General features: G+C 38.6%; 2 protein-coding genes across 3 annotated transcripts; one reads left to right on the top strand and one right to left on the bottom strand.

Moving 5' to 3' along the window:
- Window positions 1-69: 69 nt before the first annotated feature.
- On the bottom strand, window positions 70-10,660 carry e4f1 (E4F transcription factor 1). 2 transcript variants are annotated; one of them, XM_038307756.1, is made up of 14 exons: window positions 10,489-10,660; window positions 10,108-10,226; window positions 7,106-7,151; window positions 5,870-6,051; window positions 5,659-5,779; window positions 5,420-5,572; window positions 4,119-4,306; window positions 3,806-4,042; window positions 3,616-3,721; window positions 1,961-2,178; window positions 1,658-1,856; window positions 1,404-1,567; window positions 824-883; window positions 70-670 (listed from the first exon to the last, which is right to left on the bottom strand). In XM_038307756.1, exons 1-14 carry the CDS (start codon window positions 10,643-10,645, stop codon window positions 305-307), a joined length of 2,316 nt encoding a protein of 771 aa, XP_038163684.1. In that variant the 5' UTR covers window positions 10,646-10,660; the 3' UTR covers window positions 70-304. The 2 variants fall into 2 exon arrangements, with proteins under 2 accessions (XP_038163684.1, XP_038163685.1); XM_038307757.1 differs by lacking the exons at window positions 7,106-7,151; window positions 10,489-10,660.
- Window positions 10,661-12,519: 1,859 nt separating this feature from the next.
- Window positions 12,520-17,711, top strand: narfl (nuclear prelamin A recognition factor-like). Its single transcript, XM_038307758.1, has 11 exons — window positions 12,520-12,639; window positions 13,518-13,613; window positions 14,063-14,206; window positions 14,316-14,445; window positions 14,530-14,664; window positions 14,878-14,996; window positions 15,606-15,735; window positions 15,812-15,884; window positions 15,967-16,104; window positions 16,227-16,384; window positions 17,125-17,711. Exons 1-11 carry the CDS (start codon window positions 12,574-12,576, stop codon window positions 17,364-17,366), a joined length of 1,431 nt encoding a protein of 476 aa, XP_038163686.1. The 5' UTR covers window positions 12,520-12,573; the 3' UTR covers window positions 17,367-17,711.
- Window positions 17,712-19,170: the final 1,459 nt, after the last annotated feature.

Raw genomic sequence — 19,170 nt, forward strand, 5'->3', positions numbered from 1 at the left:
TGGTTTCATTTCCCCATTTTAAGCTTGTTCAAACTCTGCAGGAACCCTGCAGGTCGTACAAAAACTGAACATTCAGTTTGGATGCAACACCTATAATAAACACTGTTTATTTGATTTAACACAAAAGTCACATCAAATGCATTGATAGGAGGAGTTACTTAATAAACCATTTCCCCCTAAATGTATTCTATTACAGTTCTGTCCCTGTGAGCATTGTAAAACTTTGGCCTGAAATGCATCACTTACTCATCCACATACATAAAGATCAAAGCAGGCAGCAGCTAAAGCCAAAAGAGTTATTTGATCATAAAACAACTGTCTGAATCTCTACCTCCTCTGGGGAGGTGATGACATACTCCTCTTGCTGCTGCACCATCTGTATTCCCTGCTCAACTGCTTCCTCTGTTGTAACCATAGTAACAGTCCCCTCAATGTCCTCAGCAGCACGTGACGTGGCCAGCAACGTCCCATCGCTGATGGCAGAGGCCAGTGTCATGGCCACCTGTTCAGTCAGGCTCTCCGGCGTGGCGATGGTGATGGTGTCCCCGCAGTCAGAGATGGAGGCCCCTTCTTCGTCTGCTCCAACGTTTCGCACTATGATCTGATGGCTGCCCGCGCCCTGGGACTGGCTGACCATTTGCTGCACCACTTTCATGATCTGGTTTCCCATCTGACAAGAAAGAAACATTTAAGACTTGTGAGACCAGCTCAGCAACAACTTTTGTTTATGCATTAATGTAATTCCTTATATGTCGCAGTCAGCAACCCTTAATATAGAATATGCATATGTTCTCTTTGGTGCTCCCCAGACGTGCACACTGACCTCATTTTGGCTGTCCTGAATGAGCGTAACTTCTTCCTGAATTCCCTCTCCGGTTTCAGTCTAAATGATGTAAAAGAATAAAGAGGCAAAAGAAAAAATCTATGTTATATTTTTCATGTAAAGCTTTGAGGAGTGAAAGGCTTCCTGCATAAAGCTCAGTGTATCCCAGCTCTCGTTTTCAGTTTTGATGCAGAATTCAAGACCAAAGGAGAAGATATGAACATAGACCGAGCCTTAATTAGAGAGCTTCACCTTTTCATTCAGACTTTATTTTTATCATAACAGACCAGTGCACCGTCTGCTTTGCAGTAGCAGATCCGTCCATTCTCCCCTTACTCGACCCAAGATGCTTGAACTCCTATACTTTAAGAGTTCGAGCATCTTGAGAGAAGCGATTGATGATTCATCAGAAACTACTACTAGATGTATTTTAATTAGTGGTGGGACCATTAAACGGTCAGCTCTTCAGACCTTTTTATTTATAGGGTCTGTAATTAATTCACATTAAATGAAAACCATATAATTGATCAAATAAAAGATTATTTGATTCAAAAACCATTTTTGTTTTTCTTTCTCTCACCTTTATAATATAATCCTGTGTGTGTGCCACCACTGAGGAGAACTCCACCAGGACAGTGTGAGGATCTTCCACGTTGACTTCTTCTGCGCTGAGGCTGTCTGCAGACACCTGCTCCTCTACCGCAGAGCCCTGCTGCTCCTTGGAGTTCTCTTTATTGCAGCCCCCTGGTGTAAAAACAAACCAGTATAAGGCCAGCCTGTATAAGAGCACAAAACACTCGAGTCCTTTACATATATTCTGCCATTCACTCTCACCTTTAGCCCGCATGTGTCGGTTGAGAGTCCCATGCTCAGCGAAGCCCCGCCCACACTTAGGGCACTTAAATGGCCTCTCTCCGGTGTGGTGCCGAATGTGTCGCACCAGGGAGCCTTTTTCTCTAAAGCCTCGGAAGCAGAACTCACAAACATAGGGTTTCTCATCACCGTGGGTCCGTTGGTGAACTTGTAGTGCATTCTGAAAGAAATGTTAATACAAATGTTAATTGTTTTCTTTTTCAAATCAGCATTAAACTGCCACCAATCTTTTTTTGCTGCATATGTGCATCTACTATAAACCACCTTGGTTTTATATCCCTTGTTGCATCGGTGACAGTGGTAGGGTCTTTCATCTGAATGGGCCCTCATGTGTTCCCGTACATGTCCGATAGTTTTGTACAGCTTGCCGCATTCACCGCATTTATACCTCCTCTCGCTGACGTGGACCTCCATGTGTTTCTTTAACAGGTAGCCGGTTAGAAACTCCTTCTGACATATTGTGCACTTAAAAGGTTTATAACCTGCACAACAAGAACAAACGAACTGATCAGATAAGCCAACAATCATCTACATTAAAAAGATTTGCAAGCACCTTCCCCCACTTGGAAATCATGGAGGGATCTGAAATCGTCATTGTAGGTACATGTCCACCGTAAGAGACAATTAAAAAAAAAATAATAATAATTAACCGCATTTGTTTGAGGTCGTTAGCTGCATAAAGACACGTGTTCCCCCATATTTCAGTAAGAACTCTGATTCCTTTAAAATTGTACACCTCCACAAGGCTGGAAAGGGCTACAGGGAAATTGCCAAGCAGCTTGGTGAAAAAAAAAAGGTCCGCTATTGGAGCAATCATTAGAAAATGAAAGAAGCTAAACATGACAGTCAATCTCCTTCAGACTGGGGCTCCATGCAAGATCTCACTGCGTTGGGTCTCAAAGATCCTAAGCAACGTGAGAAATCAGCCCAGAACTACAGGGGAGGAGCTGGTCAATGACCTAAAAAGAGCTGGGACCACAGTTTCCAAGGTTACTGTTAGTAGTACACTAAGACGTCATGGTTTGAAATCATACATGGCACAGAAGGTTCCCCTGCTTAAACCAGCACATGTCAAGGCCCGTCCTAAGTTTGTAATTCACCATTTGGATGATCCAGAGGAGTCATGGGAGAAAGTCATGTGGTCAGATGAGAGGAAGAATATTGATGAGTACCATCCCAAAAACACCATCCCTACTGTGAAGCATGGAGGTGGTAGAATCATGCTTTGGTTTTTCTGCACATGGGACAGGATGACTGCACTGCATTAAGGAGAGGATGACCGGAGCCATGTATTGTGAGATTTTTGGGGAACAACCTCCTTCCTCAGTTAGAGCTTTGAAGATGGGTCAAGGCTATGTCTTCCAACATCACAATAACCTGAAGCAAACAGCCAGGATAACCAAGGAGTGGCTCTGGAAGAAGCATATCAAGGTTCTGGTGTGGCCTAGCCAGTCTCCAGAACTAAACCAAACAGAGAAGCTTTGGTGGGAGCTCAAACTCCATGTTTCTCAGTGACAGCCCAAAAACCTGACTGATCTAGAGAAGATCTGTGTGGAGGAGTGGGCCAAAATCCCTCCTGCAGTGAGTGCAAACCTGGTGAAAAACTACAGAAAAAGGTTTGACCTCTGTAATTTCAAACAAAGACTCCTGTACCAATTATTAACATTGATTTTATCAGGCGTTCAAATACTTATTTGCAGCTACATCACATAAATAATAAAAAAATTATTGTGATTTCTGGACTTTTCTTTTTAGATAATGTCTCTCACAGCAGACATGCACCTGCAATGACAATTTCAGACCCCTCCATGATTTCTAAGTGGGAGAACTTGCAAATGACCAGGGTGTTCAAATGCCTTTTTCCTCACTGTATACTCTCAAAAATACTACATTTTGGAAATAGCTCGATGTAGACTTACCTGAATGACCTTTGACATGAAAACGGAAATAATTTGCGCCTTTAAATGACCGGTTACAGTGTGGACAAGTATATAGTTTAGAGGATCCTCGGTCGCCAGCTGTTTCCTATCCATGGAAGAAGAAAATGGTTTTAATTCATGGAAATTCCTCCAAGGTGGCCCTTTTCAGAACAAAACATATGCTACATACTTCCTCCATCTCTTCAAACTCTTCTTTAACCTGAATCTCGATCACACTCTGATCCTCATTAACCGTGTCAGAGATGTCCTTCTCCACCTCCTGTGTGTTCTGAGAAGCTTCCTCCTCCACCACCGTTTCCTCCGTGCCCAGTGCGATGCCGGAGTTGATGATGGCCTGGCAGATGAGGCTTTCACCTGCAGCGGCGGCCACAGCCAGAGCATCAGCCTGAGACTGGTCGACCACCACCTGGTCCGAACAAAACATTAATACCAGCTTATGCTAGAAACCAAAGAGAAACAGACCTATCAGAATGCTCACTCACCTGCTGCTCCTGTGTTGTTCCATCCACCTCCATTGTAAAGTGAACCTCACGGAGGATCTCTTGGGAATCGGCCCCCACCACGCTGACCACAGCAGTCTGAGCCTCAACTGTCTCCTGCTCCTCTGCTTGCTGCTCCACAACAACCACCTCTTGTTGGGACACTGCTGGGGTTCGATCAGCTTCAACACCTGAAACAATCATACCTGTTTAGAAGCTTTGCTTTCTCTTAACTGTCATTACAACCTATTGCCTCTTTAACATCCCATGGTAGGCAATGGACGGTTAACATGGTTAGGCATAGCCCACCTTCCAAACTGAAGGTACTGGAAGGATTTAGAAAATTAAAACTAAATTAGGGCTGAAACAATTAATTGGATTAATAGATTATTGTAATCAACTAATTTGGTAATCGATTAATCGTTAACTCGAGTACAGAGACTCTAAAACATGCTTTTAGCTGACAGACCAACCCACTTAGAGCAGTAATTATACCAAAATTGTAAAAAAAATATATATATACAAACATTTTACATTTAAGATTAACAAAAAATAAAAAATAAAATTTCCGTCTGTCAATATGTTCTATTCAGAACTCTCAAGAGGAAAGGTTTTAGTTTCACCTGGTTTGATTTCATTTAAGTTTTCTTTACGGAACCTTGGGCTCTCCTATTTTTAACAACAAAATAATCGACAGATAATGGATTTGGAAAGTGATCTTTTGTTGCAGCCCAAAACTAAATTAACTTTCAAATTGCTTGTTATACTGCTGGTTGGAATCTTTATTAAATATGCTGCCAAACTGACCCGAGCACGTTTTAGTTCGCCCATATTCTAAAACTACAACAAACAAAATAAATGGTAGAGGATGTCAGCCAGATACCTGTAATAATCAATATTATATTTAAGGTTCTCAAGCATTTTCCAATTTAAAATGTGAGACTTTTTCATAATCAAACCTCAAAGTTTGCCATTAACATTTAATTTCAGGATTTAAATGAGAAACCTTAAAACACTTCTGCAATGTTAGAAAGGAAGGACTAGATGAAGGGAGTTTGGTCGCACAGAAAGCTGGGAAAAGGAAAAAATGAAACGTTATATGCAAAGATTGCATGCACAGATTAGTGGATAACTTTTGGAGCGATTTATGAATAGACTGATAGAGGAATGCAACTGTTCTTTTGACTACAAAAGAAAGAAGAAAAGCATGCTGGTTTGTTTGGAAAACACATAATCAGGATAGAGAATTAAGACCGGAGTTGAGCTACCAAACTAAAGTCCTTTTCCTCAAAAATCAGTCTGACCTTTCTGCACCCCATCCTTGCTGACGAGGATTTCCTTATACTGGAAGAAGCGGATCTTCTCTGTGCAGGGAGTCAGAGATTTAAGGTGCCTGGTGAGAGCCCCCGACTCTCTGAAGGATTGTCCGCAGAGGGTACACCGATATGGCCGCTCATCTGTTAAAAAAGGACACCCAGAACAATGGAACAATTTGGGTTTCTGACAGAGTTTATTTTAATAGTGCCAAGCTTATTTTCCACACCTGTGTGCCGGCGGTTGTGACGAATCAGCGAGCCTTTGGTACGAAATAAAGTCCCACACAGTTCACATGAGAAATTCTTTTGGTCACTGTGAGTTTTCATATGAGTCCTCAAGATGTTGGTCTAAAAAGGGAAACAATCATATAAAGGGAAGAAATTAGAAACAACCACTAAGCTTTTTACATTCTGCGTTTCATCAAACGTTTGACTCACAGTTTTAAATGTTTTTTCACAAAGGTGGCAAACATAACGCCCCTCTTGATTAACTCTGAAAGTCTGCCGTTCGCCGTCAGCGTTTTCAGACACAAACTCTGTGCTTTTGTCAGGCTGATCGGCAACTTTAACAGATGCAGTTTTCTTCCTGTGACCTCGACCCATGAGACCAGCAGATTCATCTGTGCAACAAACAAGGAAGACAGATATTTAGAACAACAGATCAAAAAAATGTATAAATAAATATACAGAATGAATACAAGTTACAATGGTCGTCAAAAAATAAAAGGAAACAGTTTTTTTTTTTACATTGGGCCCTTGATTTTACGTTATTACATCATGTTCTACTCGCCCATATGAGTTTAGTGTCATTTGGAGCTGTTCTGAAGATATTCTGTTTTGTTATATCTAAGTAACGTCTTCCTATGGGCAACGAGTTAAAGACACAAACTAAACTGTTCATAATTTATCATTTATGGTTCGCCAGCATTCATAACGGAGGCGAATCACTGTCACCCAGACATCTGCGGTTATATTTTATATATATATATATATATATATATATATATATATATATATATATATATATATATATATCTTTTAAAAATGAAGCGGTGCATGTATGACGTCATCAGCGCACGCTAGCTACCATTCATTCTTCCTGTCTGCTGAATTGCTCCTAGTATTACTTACATGCCTGGAAGATGTCTAGTGCTACTACCACAGATGATCTCGCTCTCCAAATGGAATTGAACGATTCAGATTCGCTTGCCGAATTAATATAACGGTTAGAGCGTAGCAACCTGTAGCCCGGGCTGCCTGTCACTACTCCAGTCCGGCGTGCGGATGATGTCATACACACTCCTCTTTGTTTTTAAAAGATATAAATATAAGAAATATAACCGCGGATGTCTGGGGGACAGTGATTCACCTACATGTTATGAATGCTGGCGAACCATAAATGATAAATTATGAACAGTTTAGTTTGTGCCTTCAACTTGTTGCCCATAGGAAGACATTACTTGGATATAACCTAACGGAATATCTTCAGAACAGCTCCAAATGACACAAAACTCATATGGGTGAGTAGAACATGATGTAATAACGTAAAATCAAGGGCCCAATGTAAAAAAAACAGCGTTTCCCTTTAAATAATAATCTTTTAAGTTTCAAACTGAATAAGTTAAAGGTTTTCTAGGATTAAACAAAGCAGTACAAAGTGGTCAGCAGATACACCTTGAGCTTTTATCTTGGCAGTAGAGCTTCCAGTGTGTGAAGAGACCTAGAAAAGAAAACATACAAGCCATTGTAACCATATACGCAACTTACACTAATCATATAAACATATTAAGGATGAACTTGTTGAGTCTTTACAAATCAGTGACTTAAATATAAGAATTATTAAGGTAACGTCAGCCCATCATGCCTTGAGGCTTCTGAAGAGCTGACCATTATCTCTCAGAAGCCTCGCCAAAATGCACAGTTAGAGACTGCATAACCTCCGCTGGAGAGAAAAACAACACGACTAGTTTATATGCAAAGAACCACAGCAAGATCATGTGCAGTTTCTTTATAACAATGACTGCTCAGTTAACCCAAAGCCATGTTGGTTGCATGCATCTTTTACATTAATGTTCTATTTGTTATACTTTTCTATTGAAAAACAGCAGTGGAAGAAGAAAGTAAATCTACTTTCCATTCAGCCAGAAAAGATATTTTACTTTACTTTATGGTAAAGTTGTAACAAATAAACAAAAGCAGTGGAAGCAGCTATTTTAAATACTGTTAAAATATTTATTGTGCTTTGTGCACTTAGACTTAAATGTTTAATTACCTAAAATAATAAAACAAAGGCTAACCTCCTATTGATTTAATTTATAGCGTTAGTTGAACGTAAAACCAAATGTGAATTAATTGCAATTAATTTTTTTAATTACGTTTGTTTATCCGCAAATTTATCAGCCTGGTTACATGTTCGGCTAAAGAGTTCCAATGTTTTTCGAGTGACTGAATCGTAATACATCAATTCGTTCTAAAAGAAGAAAAATCGTCTATTAATCAGGATAAATTATATAACATAAATATCTTGGGTCCAAACGCACCTTATGACTCGAATGGTGCATTTAATGTAGTAAACAAGGTATAAAAATAGGTGAGTTACTGTTTTATTATTTACAAGCAGTGGTCTAGTTAAAGGACGTCGAGGTGCTAACGTCTCTGTTAAACACTTTAAAAAAACTCTGAAAATGGAATACGAAAGGTGGATTCTTGATTCTCGACGTCGGAGTACACAGAGTGAAGCGAAAAGACTACAACTGTGTAAACAGGCTCCATTTCCGTTTCCGGTGGCAGCGGAATATTGACTATTCCAACAGAACTCAATGGGATTTACAAAATGCTAAATAAAACACTACAGGAACGTTTTTTCTTCACGAAACTTTTTTTGGAACGTCATTGAACAGCGCTGACGACACGGTGAGTAGCATATTTTAAAAAAAGAACGTTTAAGGTTGTTTTAAGGACATTATCGGACATGCTCTATGCTAGCCATTCTAAAGCAGCCAGGGGTTGATTCTAAATGAGCCAAAAAGCAGAGACAGGAGCAATTGTCAAACTTTTGGTGTCGATCATTCGATTTCATCCTGGACACTACAGAAAATGGGCTTAAAGTGTAAAAAACCGAACTTCTCCTTTAAAAATAAAGAAGGTGGGTGGTAGATTATTATTTGTTTTTTTAAGGGAAAAAATAGCCTAATTAATATGGACTAGTAACCTAAAAAGATATGCATGGTATGGTTTTAACATGTCAGGTACGCCGGTCATTGACCTTGACCAACCTTACAGTAGATCTGCAGTCAGTCCCTGGACAGGCATGGCGATCACTGCCCCTACATATTCAGGGAATAATATTCCCCCTGGGATCAGCTTCATAGTCATGGTGATTGATTTTATTTATTTTGCTCAGGCTACTCTTAAGACTGCAGTCCGCCAAATGTTGAAAAGAAGATATTATCGCCATTACTGTGAATATATAGTAGAAATTTTACACATTCAGTAATAAAATGTCACAGGGGTTGGATGGTATGGGAGGATGGTCATTTAAGAATGGGGAGGATTTTCAAGATATTTTTAAGAAGGGGGATCCCATCCCCCCAAAACTCGATAACTGCTTGCAAGGGAAATTTATTAGAATTTATTTATGTTTTACTTTAATATTGAAAAGACTTCCATGTCTGTTGAACTGAACACTTTTTCTGCAAAAAATGTAAAATCCATCCATTTCCCGTCACGCTTATTCCCAGAGGGATCATGAGGTGCCTATCTCCAGCAGTCCATGGGCGAGAGGCGGGATACACCCAGAACAGCTCGCCAGTCCATCGCAGGGCAGGGGTCAGCAACCCAAACTGCTCAAAGAGCCATATTAGACCAAAAAAAACAAATAAATAAACCCGTCTGCAGCCAAAAAAATGTAAAAGTCTTATATATGCCTCGTATGTCAACATGGGCTCTAAGTGTATTATCCACTATAAAAAAGGACCATGTGGGCTTAAATATATATTAAGATATGGAATAAATGTTTATCCTGGAGCAAATGTTACATAGCAGCATGAGGTGATGGATGAGCAGTGAACGCTCTCACTGCGCGCCGTTTCACCACACGGTTTAAGTTTTGTTGCATTGATGAAATTATAGACACACTATAAAGGAATCTTTCTATGGTGGACATGTTTCTGTTTGGAGGAGTTTATGGAGTCATGAGGAACCAAGCAGTAACTGACATCCATCAGAGCAGAGCTCTCTAACCCTGAAATACCACATCCTCCGCCACCATCATTCCTTGGTGTGATTTATATTTTTAGGATTTGGGAGAAAAAAAATGGAAGAAAGTTTACATCCCTGCATCAGAGCACTCCCTGTTTGATCCGTGGACGGTTTACCATCCTTGGAGATGCAATCCACTTCTTAAATCTATCTTTGCTCTCCTCTAATTCATCCAGTCGTGTTTTCAGTCTTGTTGAGCAAACCCAATAGTAATTTAGTATACATCTAATAATCTGGGTTTAACAGTCATGTTTTTGGACTGTGGACGGAAGCCTGAGTACCCGGAGAGAACCCACGCATGCACAGGGAGAACATGTAAACTCCATGCAGAAAGACTCAAGTCTTTTTGAGCAAATCCATCGTAATTTAGCGTACCTGTAATTATAATCTGAGTTTAACAGTTTCTGGTGACGTACCTGCTGTTCGGCCTCCTGGGTCTCCAGCCGTTTGCAGCTCTGCTGCAGTTTGTGCTGGATGAACGCATCCAGGCTGGAGAACTCGCTCTGACACCGCCCGCACTTGTGGACATCATCGTCTAAAATAACGCAAATCAATACATATAAGTGTTTATATATGAGGTTTTTATTCTGATTCTTCTTCATTCCATCCTGACCGCTGCAACGCGATCCATGTTTGATTCAAACTTTTCAAAATAGCATCAACCTCTGAGTCTCTACAACGATGTAGCATGTTAGTTAGCTGCTGCTAGCTCAGTTTCATATTGGGGGAAGTTAGCAAGGCCCACACCTGAAACTTGTGTATAAATTAAACCGGTTTTATTCAGTCAGGAGTCTTACCTTCGTCTCCCAGAGTAGTCTGGATGGTGATGGTGTCGATGCCGTTCGTCGTTTGCTCCGTCTCTGTTTCTGCCGTATGATTATTTTCTGCATTCATGTCGTTTGACTTCTCCGTCTCTGTCGCAACGCAGCGCAGCGGCGGGGCGGGAGCAAACATGGCGGATTTACGACCGCGTCGTCATAACAACTCAAAAGCCCGTGCACCTAGAAATTATAAAATTTAGTTCATAAACTGCCAAACGAATTAACATATACTCTAATGAAGCATTTTTGTTTAAAACTACGTCACACAGTTGGAAAGTGGTGTATTTGAAACCAGAAAACCAGGAACATAAATTTCTGTTTTGCTCTACAAGACATTAATCTAAATGAATAATAATAAAATAACAGCTCTTGAGGAATAGAGAAGCCAGCTATGTATAATCCATGCTTATTTGATTTAGCAGACATATTGAATTAATTTATGTAGGTTCAGTTGATGATAATTTAGCAAAGCTTCATCATTAAAATTTTTTTGTTAAAAGTACTCATCCATTCCAAAAGTAAAAAAAAAAAAAAAAAAAAAAAAAAAAAGCTAACAAAACCATCCCAGGGATAATTTTATTAAAATTCTTGGAGTCTTAAATAGACAGCTTATTTTATTCTATACAAATAGCAACTGAAAAGAGGTTAGATAGTTTTTTTTAATCGTTATTATCTTTTCCTCATCCTGGGGTGTTTTTGTATCATCTACCTGCATTTACAGAAAGGAGTCATGCAGGGAAAAGGAGGGGTCAGCAGTCACTGCCTCTGCAATCTTGTGCGGTGGAAGCTGAGCAGTTTGTGTGCAAGAGCTCTAAAGTTTCCATAAAGATACCATTAAAAAAGTCATTTTGAATGCTGTAACTGATCCACAGAGAATCTTCATGAAATGTTGACCCCAGGTTCTCTGAATATTTCAAAACGCCTTTCTAAAGGTTGTGTATGACCTTAATGATCCCTTATATACCCACGCTAAGTTTCCTTGCAGATCACATTACACTTTGCAACAAATGTTTGCATACAGAAAGAAATATGGGTTAGAGAAAGCTGTGTTTTTTATTATGTGTTGTTTTCCAAAAGTAAGCACCATGCAGAGACCACTGTGAATATTTAAGATCACAGCAAACATAAAAACATTAAATGTTTTTGAAATATACGGTAACATTTCGCTGTTGGATCTTATCTCATATGCAAGTGGCCAGGCAAAACAATCATATCATCACAAGATTCAAAATGTTTAAGACAGTTAGACTGAGAAAGTGTACTAAACCAAAATGCACCATGGAGCCCCTGACTGTTTTATTTTTTGTAAGTTTTATTTTTTTTATCAGTGTTTTTTAATACAGCACTAATAAAAAATATGTGCAATAGTAATAGGTGGGCCATGCCTTCGGCATGTGGCCCCCCTAATAAATAAAATAAGTTGTATAGGCTACAGTTCTTTCCAACAGAACAAGTAACATATCAATAGAAAACTATAAGCAAAAAAAAAAAAAAAAAGACAATTGTATTGTATTGTAAAATGTTATTAAGAACCCTATTTAGCGAAAATTAATTTGAGAAAGTATGCTGGCTTATTGTTTTTAGAAGAAGTGTCCAACATTTTAGCTATAAGTTCAAAAAACATTAGCAGACTAATGTAATGCTTTTTCCTATAACGATTGCGTGTTTTTTTTATATCTCCTTTAATATTTATCTTAGATGACATTTAATAAAGGTATCTTAAACATCTGTTGCAACTTTCATAATATAAGGCACAGTTTACACAATTTATAATTTGACTGAAGTTTTTTTTTTTTTTTCTGCGCAGTGTGCACCGTTGTGAATGAAGTTGAGTAAGACTTCATGGCACATAAGAATGTAGTTTTTTGTTTTCATTTTCCCCCTAAGAAATTATATATATACGTTTATTAAGTAGATAATCCATCACGAGCCACGCTCCATACCAGTAAGTGGCGGTAATGCTACTAACTGTTTGTTGCCAACCGCCAATAAATCCAACAAGAAGAAGAAAAAGAAGACTTCACGACACAAATGTAAACAAACAACTTTGCGGCAGTAAATATGGCGTCTCACTTCAGCGGTGTCCTGCAGCTAACAGATCTTGACGATTTTATCACCCCGTCCCAGGTCGATTGCTTCAACTAATATAACAAAACGTTGTTCGAGATTGATTAAGAAAGAAGTAGATAAACATAATTGTTTCGTCTTCATTTATATCACATTCTAATGGCGAAAAAACGCGGTCGAAGTAGCTAGCAGTTGGTCGAGCTGTTGTTGTTGCTTTGCAATATTTTATCACTGACAAACATACAGCGTAAAACATTCAACGGTTAGTTTCTAAAGATCTTCATAAACCAATGTTTACTGTTTGGCTGAGCTATTATTGCTGACACAATGCTAAATAAAGCCGTAAAAACACAATAAGTTACCTTGCTAATGATAGGGATGTGACGTAAGAGTGCTGATATCAGTCCACTCAGTTCTCTGATAGTTCTAGAATACTTAGATTTATGAAATAAAATCCTTTTTATGCTTCCACACTTATATATATATATATATATATATATATATATATATATATATATATATATATATATATATATATAAGAAACTAAACGTAAATCAGCAAAAATTTTGGTTATTTATTTGTCATCAAAGAAAGTCAAATGATAAACCTAGTATGTATTTTAAAGATTTTAAAATTCAGCATTCAGCAATTCCTCTTACTATTAATTATCATTATTGGGGATCCTAGAGAAACACTTCCCCAACTATACTGGCTCAGATAATGAGAAGGTCACTGGAAGAACAGAGTTCTATTGATTTGAAGATATATTGTTAAAAGTTGACATAGTTTCAAATGTAATAGCATGAACATTCAACCAACTGTGAGGCCAGAGTCCAGGTTTATGCTTTCCTTTTCCTGTCTTGTCTGTTACTTAGACAACTTTTAGTGTTTTGGCTTAAGAAATTAACAAAGAATTGTTGTAATTTTTATTACATAGGAATGTGTCAAACCAGTCAAAGTTGAGAAGAAACAAGGTAAATCTGTGACGAAGATACAGATTGAGGATGATGGAAGTTATGTACAAGTCAATCAGGTGGGTGTCATAGTCTATGTTCCCTCTAACACCAGACTAATACTGCACAGTGACATTAATGGCTCATTAAGGCACTGTAGCACTACAAGTAATTCAGCCTAGGATTTGTGGTCCATAGCTGATATGCTTATGATTACCTGCTTTTCTCTTTTGATTATAAAAAGGGTCTCTAGTCTTGATAAAGGGCAGTTATTGATTTATTTTAAAAATATATCAAAAAGTATTTGCTGGAAGCTTAAGACTGCAGATCCACTGTGACTCTATTGTGATTGGTTTGTTTTGAAAGCACCAACTTATAACATGTGGGTCTATTTCTAAAACAATCACATTTTTGAATAAAGTTTGTCAAATTTCATGAAATGTTTGAAGATAATTTTCTATGAAACTGTTTGGGGACTTGCTAAAGTCTTAACTGGTCCCTTTAAAACGTATCATATCTGTTGTTAAAGGATGGAGGGAAACAAAAGCTGGAGAGAGCAAAGATTACCCTGAATGACTGTTTGGCCTGTAGTGGCTGCATCACTTCAGCCGAGAGCGTCCTCATCACGCAGCAGAGCCACGAGGAGCTTTTAAAAGTGCTACAGAACAATAAGGTACAGCTGAATTGTGTTGCTAGTAATAGTTTTACAGTTTTAGTTACATTTTTTTTTTAGCTTCATGTGTTATTGTTTCCTATCTGCATCCTTTCATCTTCCCTCACAGACCAAAGAGACAGAGCAGAAGGTTGTAGTAGTTTCAGTATCACCACAGTCAAGAGCCTCCCTCGCAGCACACTACAAACTCAGCAGCAGTGAGGCTGGCAGGAGGCTCACATCTTTCCTCAAAGGCCTTGGTTTGTTCTCTTTATCTTGAGTAAAATCTTACATAATTCAGACAGATGGATTTTTTTTTCTCTCTAAAATCTCTTGTTTTCCAGGTGTTCATCATGTGTTTGACACCAGCTTTAGTCGGACCTTCAGTCTGCTGGAAAGTCAGAGAGAGTTTCTGGAGCGTTTCAGTCGGAAAGAACAGGACAGCAAAGCCCTGCCTATGCTGACATCCGCCTGTCCAGGTACCCCAGATTTAATCAAAGCAGAAAAATAAAGTCAATTCTTTTAATCTGTTCATACTATGAAAGTTACAGAAATATAAAAGTATACTCAAACCAGGAAGTGAAGCACATTTTGGATTTATATATTCTGTTTTTGAAAATCTGATGAATCTGAGCCATATGACCACCATTTTTTTTCACTGATCAGCTGCTTTTCCTGCACGTTTTGTTTAGGTTGGATCTGTTATGCAGAGAAGACACACGGCGAGTACATTCTTCCGTACATCAGCACCACTCGCTCTCCGCAGCAGATGATGGGCTCTCTGGTGAAAGGCTACTTTGCAGAACAGCAGGTATTCTTTGAACGGATACTGATGGATACAGATGGGGAAGTTCGGTGCCAAGCAGAAAGTTTCCCACCTCATTCAAAATGTGTCTTTCTGTTTCTATGATAGAGATCCAAAAGAATCAGGTGATAGGACAACTCTTAGTTATGCAGACCAAAAATTTCACCTTATGGAAATGGAAAAAGATAAAGCGATTGATGAAAAAATAGGGCCAAAGTAGTTTTGTCTGGAATTTGTCACAAGGCATCTGGGGGACACATGAAATGTGAAGTTTATCTGGTCAGACAAAACTAAAATTGAGCTTTGGTTTTATTGAAATAACACTCTCGATATTGTGAAACATGATGATGGCAGCATAATATATCAGCAATGCTCCCCATGATTAATCCTAATAGGAAAAAGGTTTAAACGGAATATGTGGCAAGCCCAAAAAAGCAGCAAAAATTTGAGACAGAATTAGAGGACATGAATCCCTGCACAAAGATCCAGAGCGACAACAAGAGTGGCCTGGATCAAAAGCATATTCATGGGTTAACATGGCCTAATCAAAGCCACGAGTTAATTGAATTGTAACTCTATGTCTAGTGGCTAAGCTGTCTGTTGTTTGTTTTTTAGGGACTTAGTCCACAACAGATCTACCACGTGGCAGTGATGCCCTGCTTTGACAAGAAGCTTGAGGCGTCACGTTCTGACTTCTACTTGGAGGAAGCTGAGACCCGAGAGGTGGATTGTGTCATCACCTCAGGTACGTCAGCTGCTCCTTATTCCTGTGGACAGAAAAACACAGACCTTGCTCTTATGCATTTTCTCCTCTACTGCAGGAGAGGTTCAAAAAATGATGGAGGAGCAGAATGTGTCTCTCTCTGACGTTGAGCCTGCAGCCTTGGATACAATGCAAGTTTCATTCTGTCTTGATTTTTCTTGCCCTCTATGTCTCTCACTCAACATTTTATTAAATGCCGTATGTTTCACACAGGTTCAGCAGTGTGTGTGAGGATGAGTTCCTGAGTCATTCAGGGAGTGGTTCAGGGGGTTACCTCCATCATGTCTTCATAAATGCTGCCAAGCAGCTGTTTGGAGAAGAGGTGAAGGAGCTGACCTATAAGACACTCAGGTGAGGGAGGCCTTCAACAACATAAAAGATTCAACTGATCAGCTTAATTTGTCTTTATTAAATTACAGAAGAATAATGTCACGTGTCCTGATCGCAATATTTATTTCTACTCCATTGTGCAGGAATAAAGACTTTCAGGAGGTGAGACTGGAGAAAGATGGTGCCGTCCTGCTGTGCTTCGCCTCAACATATGGATTCCGCAACATTCAAAACCTTGTTCAGAAACTGAAGAGAGGAAAGTCGCCCTACCACTTTGTGGAAGTCATGGCCTGTCCATCAGGTAAAGGGGAACATCTCTGACTTGGAGTGCAGTGATAATACCAGAATGGACCACAGCTGGCCTTCTTGTTCCAAAGCTTCCAAACAGATTATTGATCCAAAAATAAATAGACAATTTAAACCCCTCTAGGTGGCCCAATCTGGCCTTTAAAATAAACCAAGCTATCCAGATCAGAGGCCCTGAGCTTTACCCAGCATGTTCTAAGACAGCTGTTGGGATGGACTGGCGACCTGTCCAGGGTGCAAGGCAAGGCAAATTTATTTGTATAGTACAATTCAGTACAAAGACAATGCAAAGGGCTTTACATGATTAAAATATAGGAAAATAAGACAGAATCGAACCAAGTTGGAAAAAATAAATGAAAATATGTACCCCTCCACTCGCCTGTAGACAGCTGGAGATAGGTACCAACACCCCTGGCGACCCCGCTTGGGAAAAGCGTGACGGAAAATGGATGGGTGTGACTAATCGTGGAAAAAAATGCCTGAGCCATAAACTAAACAAAATCAAAACCTTTTACCAAAATTATACTGATTTACTATAAAAGATAAAAAATGCTTTGCATTCAACATTATTTTTTTTTAAAATAGCCCCTTTGTTTTAGTTTGTCCTTTTTTTAATATATTGTTGAGACAGGTTTTTCATTCAGATCCAAGAATGCAAAATGTAATTTTTGATGAAGGTTAACATAATCGTTTTTGTTTAGTCTCATCCAATATTTATCGTTTTTTGTCTTTCAGGCTGTCTAAATGGTGGTGGGCAGATTAAACCTTCATCCAATCAAAACCAAAAGGATTTTCTCCACCAGGTGGAGGAGCTCTACAAGGCAGAGCGCCCCCTATTGCCAGAAAATGACACTAAGGTGGCTGAGTTGTATAAAACCTGGCTGCACACCCTGGGAGAAGAGCGAGCCAAAGAGCTGTTACACACAAAGTACCACACTGTGGAGAAAATGACCAATGGGCTCACTATAAAGTGGTGATCCACGTGCTTCTCTAGCCAAGGGGATGTATGCAGACTTTTGTTTTGCCCTCACCTTTGGTGCTGACAGAGGTGCATAGAACATGTGTTACTTTGGAAAGTAGAATTTATGCAGAATTTATTATTTTTTGTTTAGTTTTGTTTTTCCTGGAGGCCTGATAGGCTGGAATATCATCATATTAACCAAGGCCTCTGTACTGCCAATTAGTAATTTACTCATTGTCCTCATATGATGCATTTTGTTACCCTTTGAACATGCCATTTAAAATCAAATATTAGCTAATTATCATTCTTTACTAAATACGTGTTTATTTATACAGTTTGAAATAAATCATTGTTCAATGATTCCAGCGTTATTTAATCAAATAAGCAAAGGAAGTTGGCTCTTATGTTCATTATGCATTTGAGGCTCCGGCTGGAAGCTTTTTAACAGTTAAGAGTTGGACTTTAGGTCTTAAAGCCAATTTTTTCCCATCTAGTCTGTTTGTCTTTACACCTCTAGATCCAAATTGATTTGAAAATATTTACCTAACATTATCAATTATCTCCAAGCATTTTTATGTTAAAATTACCGGTACATAATTTTAAACTTAATCTGCAGCCAAAGAAAAATATATCAAATGTTAAACTACTGAAGTCTGAACAACAGATTAAAATTTGAATGATAATATTCTAGAAAGCTTAGAGTCCTAGGAAGGCTGCCAGGAAAACCCATCTACGGTATTTAAGAAATCCTGAAGAGGGGTTCATGTTTGCATTGAAATCGTTCAAAATCAGAATTAAATTTTTTTTTTTTTTACAAAAAATGGTATTAGAAGCTGGTTCAAAAGATTATGTAATAAATAGGGGTGTAGGAAAATAATATCAATTTGCCGATATATCTATATTTAAAATAGACATTATTTTTACCTAAAACAATGAAGGAAAATGGGCTACTTCTGCATCCCTACTCTGGCAGATAGTGCTCTGTAGCTGAGCCAGTCACAGTAGGAGGACTCAAACCCCAAACAGCATAGATACCAAAATAACTAAATTATCAATATCTTCTCATGAACATATACAGCACTTTCTTTTTTATAGAAAAAGAAGGAAAATATTGCAATATATAGTTATTTAGCAATATCTTGATAAAATTGTATCGTGACACATATTGCAACACCCATGCCAATGCTAACCTCTAGTAATGAATATGGACATACCAGCATTAACATGATAGACTTGGCTGTTATGAGAAGGTAAACTAGATGCTAGAGAGAGTTCCAGAATGACCAAAGATTTTTTAGGCTCTCTGGAAGATTCTTCAGCTTTGCCCCAAGCCCACTTATTACTGAGCACTGCAGGTTAGGTGGCTGAAAGAAGGCTCTCACTTTTTTTTTTTTTTTTTGTTGCTTACTAGAGAAATTCAGCTATGAAGGTTTTCAGGTCATGGAAATTTGTTGCATTCACAGCACCCGAAAATATTGTTACGGACGTAATGAAGTAGCTACTAGTAGATTGTGTTGAAATCGAAAGCATGATAATAGGGGAAATTAACAATTTATCTGGGAAAACCACCAGTTTTACATGATGGAGTTAAAATATTTCATATTTTCCATTATGCCTTAAGGAAAAAGAGTCATGGTTCGGTCCCCATCTTGTAGCATTTTGCCTAAACCCAAACAAAAGAAACATACATTTCTATTAAACAGACATTTGGTAACCGCGCAGACGCATCAGCAAAAATGTACACTATATTATTAAAATAAGAATAATATAATGGCTACTAATGAAACCTGCCCCCAGAAATGTTTAAAAAAACACCATCC

This window comes from Cyprinodon tularosa, unplaced genomic scaffold (assembly GCF_016077235.1).
Source record: "Cyprinodon tularosa strain WSP-4 unplaced genomic scaffold, ASM1607723v1 ctg62, whole genome shotgun sequence".
Lineage (NCBI taxonomy): Eukaryota > Metazoa > Chordata > Actinopteri > Cyprinodontiformes > Cyprinodontidae > Cyprinodon > Cyprinodon tularosa.